At 66.9% G+C, this 6,433-nt stretch overlaps 2 protein-coding genes across 2 annotated transcripts in view; one reads left to right on the forward strand and one right to left on the reverse strand.

The window, feature by feature from the left end:
* Positions 1-3,579, forward strand: part of MNEG_10228 (galactokinase) — a gene marked incomplete at both ends in the record, with an annotated part of 5,716 nt that extends 2,137 nt beyond the window's left edge. Inside the window, 10 exons of the mRNA XM_014041300.1 lie at positions 103-190; positions 470-587; positions 910-1,057; positions 1,344-1,438; positions 1,695-1,845; positions 2,105-2,155; positions 2,421-2,585; positions 2,802-2,952; positions 3,098-3,315; positions 3,460-3,579. Of these exons, the coding sequence (XP_013896754.1) occupies positions 103-190; positions 470-587; positions 910-1,057; positions 1,344-1,438; positions 1,695-1,845; positions 2,105-2,155; positions 2,421-2,585; positions 2,802-2,952; positions 3,098-3,315; positions 3,460-3,579 (1,305 nt within the window). The remainder of the gene's footprint in view (positions 1-102; positions 191-469; positions 588-909; positions 1,058-1,343; positions 1,439-1,694; positions 1,846-2,104; positions 2,156-2,420; positions 2,586-2,801; positions 2,953-3,097; positions 3,316-3,459) is intronic.
* A 2,274-nt stretch (positions 3,580-5,853) lies between these two features.
* Positions 5,854-6,102, reverse strand: MNEG_10229 (hypothetical protein; the record flags this gene model as incomplete). Its single annotated transcript, XM_014041301.1, has 1 exon — positions 5,854-6,102. A coding segment is annotated over one exon (249 nt), but the record flags the coding sequence as incomplete, so codon positions are not given.
* Positions 6,103-6,433: the final 331 nt, after the last annotated feature.

Consider the following 6,433-nt stretch of genomic DNA (forward strand, 5'->3'; position numbering starts at 1 on the left):
CATTACAGGCAGCGCGGGGGGGGGGGGCGCTGGGCAGCGGCTCTGTGCCGGGTTTGCTCAGCTCGAGCACACCGCCCCTGTTGGTCCGCCGCTGCACCGCAGGGCGTGTTTGACCACCTCAGCTCAAAGGGCGAGGAGTTGCCCAAGCCCACCGGCCTGCAGGTCATGATACACGGCATCGTACCCCTGGGTGCGCAGCAGTTGGGAGCCGGGGCGCGCATGAATGAGCAAGGGGGCCCCGCCCGCGTGCGCGCAACGGCCTGCCAGCAGGGCGCACGCGGGGCGGCGCTTGCGGGCGGCGCCGCTCGAGCCGCGTGGCCAGGCCAGTTACTGCCAGAGTATTTGACGCTGTCAGCAGGGAGGCTCTGCCCATCGCTATTTGTACTAATTTTACTAATTGCCAAACCATTGATCATTGCTCTGTAAAATCCGTTTGCAAATTGACGACTGGCCGCCTGCCCCTCGTCAGGCGGCGGCCTGTCTAGCTCCGCCGCGATCGTGTGCTCCTCGGCCCTGGCTGTGCTGGCGGTCAACAGCATCACCCTCACAAAGGGCGAGGTGGCGGACTTCACCTGCAAGGCGGAGCGGTGGGTGTCTGTGTGTGCGTGCGTGTGCGTATGTGTGTGTGTGTGTTTGTGAGTGAGCGCGTACGGGCGTTTGTGCACATCTGTGTGGTGGCGCAGGGGAGGGGGGTAGGGGTGCCGTCTGGGCGGCAAGGCAGCAGGGGAATGGGGGAAGGCCCTTTGCTGGGGGCGCCTGGCTCGGTCAGCAGCCGTCCCGGGAGTCGGCCGAATCGCGCCAGCTGGCAAGCCCTGCCCCGTGTTGCGCAGGCTCGATCAGGCCTCACGCCGCCAGCGCCCGCCACCCCCTCTCCCCCACCACCCCCCCTCCTCGGGGTTCCGCCTCCAGGTACGTGGGCGTCACCAGTGGCGGCATGGACCAGGCCATCAGCGTCATGGGGCAGCCCAACGTGGCCAAACTCGTGGAGTTCAACCCGGTGGGGCTCGGGTGCCGCGTGTGTGAGGGGCACTCGGAGAAGCAGCACCCAGAGTGCGCGGTGTGTGCTTTCAGAAGAGGCGAGAAAGGAGCGAGGCGGAGGCGGCAGGGGCCTGCGCCTGTGATGGCTGCAAAATCGCCGAGTCTTCAGCACCCAGGCGACCGGGGGGGGGGGGGCGTCCAAACAGCTTGGAACGCGGCGGCGCGCCATGTCAGGCAAAGCCCTTGCAGGCCATGCTTTGCGTGCTCGTTTCGACCACTGCAGAGAAGGGTTGTGCGATCGCGGCGCTCCTGCGTGCTTGGCGCCCATCCGCCATCCTGCGCCCCCCCCCCCCCCAAAAAAATAGGTGCGGGCGGAGGACGTGCACCTCCCGCAGCCGGCCACGTTTGTCATCGCCAACTCGCTGACGGTGTCGAAGAAGCAGGAGACGGCCGATAAGAAGTGAGCCGCGGCCGCGTGGCTGGAGGGGACGGCGTCGCCGGCAGGCTGGCGGGGACGCTCGCCCGGCATGCCTGTATTGTCTGCAGCCATATCATGTCCGGGCCGCGTCCGACGCTGGAAGCAGACAGCCCCACCCTGAGCCCCCCCCTCCGTGTCCACTTCTACACCACCAATCAGCCAGTCAGCCAGCTGGCCAACAAATCAATCAATCGACCAACCAACTGTTTTGTTCCTCCCAACCGCGTCCAACCGCCAGGTACAACCTCCGCGTTGTCGAGTGCCGCCTGGCCGCCGCCCTCATCGCGCGCAAGCTGGGCAGCCCCTCGGACGCGGCTGCGCGCGTGCGCACGCTGCGGGAGGTCGAGCCGCTCATTGCGGCCAAGTACGGGGAGGGGCTCAAGGGCAAGGTGTGCGCGCGGGCGGGCCGCCGAGTCGCGGCCGCTGCAAGGAGCGTCGGAAGGCTGATCCAGGCTGATGAGAAGCGAGGCGCTCAAATCGGGCCGGTCGCGTCGCGCGATTCATTACGGCATCTGAGAATTGGGTTTGGGGCCTACGGGCAGCAAGGTCCTGGGGTCGCGGCGCGGAGTAGGGCGTGCCTGCTGGAGTGGTGGTTGATGCGCCATGGCAGTCAACCCCAGACGCCGCCGCCTTTTGCGCCCCCTGCAGCTGCGAGCCGTGGAGGAGCTCCTGGATGGGGGCCTCTACCTGCAGCCCAGGGTGAGTTCTGGGACCCAGCGGGTCCCTTGTCGAACCCGAGGCGCAGGGGGGCCGGCCCCGGCCCGCCACGCCCCGAGCCTGCGGCCGCTTGCCGCGCAGCTGGCGCGTCACGCTCAGCTGTCCTCAGGCGGCCGCGCCGCACGCCTGCGCTTGTCCTCGTCGCGACACGTGCTGCCAACGCGCATGCACACGCACTCCCGCGAAACGTGTTGCATCACATCTTATCTCATGTCAATTTATATTAATTCGCATTGTACATTCACAGGTCGAGGAGGAGCTGGGCGTGCCCCTGGCCGACGTGTTTGCGGGCGAGGCCAGCCCCCTGCGCGTGCTGGGGGTCGTGCGGGACGAGGGCTTCAAGCTGCGCGACCGCGCGGCCCACGTGTACTCTGAGGCGGACCGGGTCTACGCGTTCCAGGCCGCGGCCGCGGTGAGAGCGGGGCGCAGGACTGCCCTCTTTCGCTGTGTCGGGCGCCCGCGTGTCGTGGCAGGGCAGGGGGACGCGTGGCTGCTGAGTTGGCGAGCCTTGAAATTGTCGCGCCGGCCGGGTCCCATGCGACGCCTTCGCGCCGTCCTGCCGACCCGCCTTGTCGTATCGCGTCGCCCTTCCCGAAACCGCCCCTCGGCGGGTTTTTCGACCCCCCAGGACGGCGGGGACTCGGCGATGGCGGACCTGGGGGCGCTGATGGACGCGAGCCACGCCAGCTGCTCCAAGCTCTACGAGTGCAGCTGCCCCGAGCTCGACTCGCTGGTCGCGGTCGCCAAGGGCGCCGGCGCGCTCGGGGCGCGGCTGACGGGTGCGCGCGATATGCTTCAATCGAGCTGTGGGCAGCGTCCTGGCCGCTGTGTTTTGGGGACGCCGCCGGCACCAGCGCCGCACTTGGCCCCTGCGCCCTGGGCTCGCTGAACCCTCAACCTTACTCCCCTGAACACTGTACCCAGGCGCCGGCTGGGGCGGCTGCACGGTGTCCCTGGTGCAGCGGGAGCAGGTCGGGCCCTTCATCCAGCGGCTGCGGGAGGAGTACTTTGACCCCCTGCTCAAAGCGGGGCGCGTAACAGAGGGGGAGATGCCAGAGGTACGCGCGCAGGGGCCGCGGGGCGGCGGGGTCCCCGGCGGCGCCAGGCGGGCGGGCATGTCTGGCGAGGAGGGGACCTGGCTGGTTGGGCTGGTGATTCTTTGCATGGCTTGGCAGGTGGCGCGTGCACGATGCTTTCGTTCCCGATTGGCCCCAGTGGTGCTTGAGTCATGATGGCAGCTGCCGCAATGTCGTCCTGGGACCGCCCCACCGCGCGCGCGTGTGCAGGTGCTGTTCGCGTCGCCGCCGTCGAGCGGCGCCGCGGTGTTGCGCGTCAAGCTGGCGCCGCCGCAGGAGGAGGGCGCAGCGGGGGCCGAGGAGCCGGCCCGGGAGCCTGCGGCGGCTTGAGGCGCAGCGCGGCGCGGCGTGTGGCGCGCGGCAGGCGTCAGAGCGCACGCGCGGCGGCAGCGCAGCAGCAGGCACCCCAGCCTGTCTGTTGCTGCCGCGGTGGGGTCTTGAAGTGCACTGCTAAAACCCCACATTACAGAGCTTAGGCCTGGGCAAGGTGTTGATCACGCAGCGTTGTCAGGGGTAAGCCTGAACTTCTAGAACTTATGCTTTGTGCATCTGTGGAGCTCGCAACACCCCTGCAATTGAAGAACCTTTAAAGCATCTGTTGCTACAAACGTGTGTTGCGATTTCGCTGGGCAGTCGCACGCAGCGGCAGCGGCAGCGAAGCGCTCGATGTTTACCTTATCGGCAACGGCAGGCCAGAGCATTTGCGGCCCCTCATCAGACAACATCCCAGCCTGTCATCTACACGTACATATGCTTGTATGCCTTCTGCTAGCTGCCTGGCAGTAGTCCAATCTGCTGCCCTGGCCGTACAATTTTTCAATGGCAAAGCCGCCCTGCCAGGCACTATGCTCAAAACCGTCTGCGCTTCACCCCGCAACGCCTGGGTGTGTGTGGGAAGCAAGAGCTGCACCCCTGCTTTATCAGAGAGAACGGCTTTAGGGGGCACGGAGCAGAGCTTGACTTCTGCCTCCGGCTGCAGGCGTCGTACCTCGGTCAAGACCAGGTCAACCCTGCCCCTCCCTCGTGCCAGATTGGGCCTCACAAGTGCACGCGCGCCCACGCCGAGCATACACATGAATATCAACATTTTGTTGTGTTCTCCCCTGCGCTCTTTTGTATCGGACTGAATGCGATGGCACACACATCTCGGTTCTATGCGGTAAGTTGGCATGTGTGCTGAAATAATAGATTTTAAAGAAACTTTCGCGCCGTTGACTCGCTGAATTCGTAATCTGCAGAGTCAGTGGGACCCCAGGAACGATGTCAGCGGTTTCGCGGCTACTGTGGGTCGCATAATCTCCCACGGCGTGTCACTCGTGAGAATTTGCGTCTTAGATGCCATGCGGGATAGCCGGGGCGCGGCACTTGCTGCATGCCCGGGCGCTGCTGGCTTGTGCTGTCGGTCGCTGCTGGGGCAGCAGCAACGCGTTCGCACCGCTGCCGCTCACGCTCTCAGGATCCCCCAGGGGCACGGCACGCTGCAGACCTGCGGCCTCCCAGCCAAGTGCACTTGCAAACAGGCACCAGCAGCACCAAGCAGCAAGCCGCTCCCAGCAGCAGTGGCAGCTTCTCGCCCTCCACCCTCGCCGGCGCTGCACACGTGCCAGCCGCCACCTCAGCATGGGGCCCTCGCCCGGGCTACGCGTGGGTCAGCGCCGAGGGTGCCACGCTGATAAAGGGCCCGCCCGCGGCGCCGACCCTGCCCGACGCGCCGCCGCCGCCGCTGCCGGCGACTGCGGCGCTGTACGCGTCGCTCAGCGCGGGCGAGCGCAGCCTACGCATCTGGAAGCGCATCAGCCCCGGCATGCTGCCGGGCACGAGCGCCACGCCAGTATCGACCAACCAGAGCACGTATGCATCGTATCCATCAGAGCTTTTGGAGCCGGTGGACATGACTCATCACCTGCGCAAGACCGACTTCAGCGAGTGAGCGGGAGGGGCCGGTGGGGGAGGGGCAACAGCTGCTGTGGCGGCGCCTTGCATGCAATCGGTCAGGGCGTTATGGGGGGGGGAAAGGGGCGCCCATGCAGCTGTCGCTGGTGTGTGTGCACAGTCACCGGGGGTTGCGGGCTGTTGCGGGCTGCCGCGGAAAGCAACCCAGCAAAGCCCCTCTGCTGAGCGGCACGCTTTCGTCGCCGCAGGTATGTAGAGGCGCGGGAGCGGCAGCACGTGTCCCTGAAGGCCAAGGCGTGAGCCCTCAGGCGGCTGCCAGCACTGGCGGGCGCGGCGCTGGCGTGGGGTGTGTGCTGCTGGCTGTTGGGCAGTGCAAAAGCTGCGCGTGCTCGGGGGAGGGGCCTGTGGTTGGCTGGGCTGCTGCGCGTGTTGCCATGTCCAGAGGGTCAGCCCGATTTCAGAGCCAAATAAGTTACAGCGCAATAGCGTTGGACGCCAACATGCATGTCAGAAAAATCCTGCCAGTCAGCCTATGTTTACAATACGATGCAGCGGCATCGGCGTCACCGCAACCCCTGCGCACCGGTAAAAAGACCAAGACTGTCACATCAGCAATAACCTGCAGTCCAAATCGAGCCGCAGCCGCCGCGCGGCCGCCGGGCGCGGCGCGGCCCTGCCCTGTCTCACAAGCGCGCGTGCCCGCTGCCCGCCTCACGGCAGCCGCCCGAAGCGGCCCCAGTCGGGCCTTCGCTTTTCCAGGTACGCCTCCCTGCCCTCGTTGCCCTCCTCTGACTGGTAAAACAGCATCGTGGCGTCGCCCCCTAGCTGCTGGATGCCCGCCTGCCCGTCTTCCGCGGCGTTGAGCGCGGACTTGAGCAGCCGCAGCGCGGTGGGGCTGTTGGAGGTGATCTGGCGGCACCAGGCCAGGGTCTCCGGCTCCAGCTCCGCCAGGGGGACGACCTTGTTTTGGGGGGGTGGGGGGTGGCACGGTGGAGCAGGGCCTTTGCAGCGCTGCTCATAGGGCAGGGAGTGAAGCGGCCTGGAGGGCGGCGAGCCGCCGCCATGCTCGGAGGTCCTGGCTCCCTGGCCGCCAGCTGCCGTGGCGCTGAGCGCGTCCCCACGCACCTGCACACCTGCGTCCCCCGCACCTGTCTCCTCAACACAACGCAGCAGCCACCCCTCTGTGTTCGACAAGCTCCCACAAGCCCCTGTGCAGGCAGCCCAGCCCTGCTCCGCCGGCCCAGCGTCCAACCCCTCCCCCCCACCCTAATCACCAGCCCCACTCCCAAGC

Source organism: Monoraphidium neglectum (genome assembly GCF_000611645.1).
Source record: "Monoraphidium neglectum strain SAG 48.87 unplaced genomic scaffold scaffold02231, whole genome shotgun sequence".
Lineage (NCBI taxonomy): Eukaryota > Viridiplantae > Chlorophyta > Chlorophyceae > Sphaeropleales > Selenastraceae > Monoraphidium > Monoraphidium neglectum.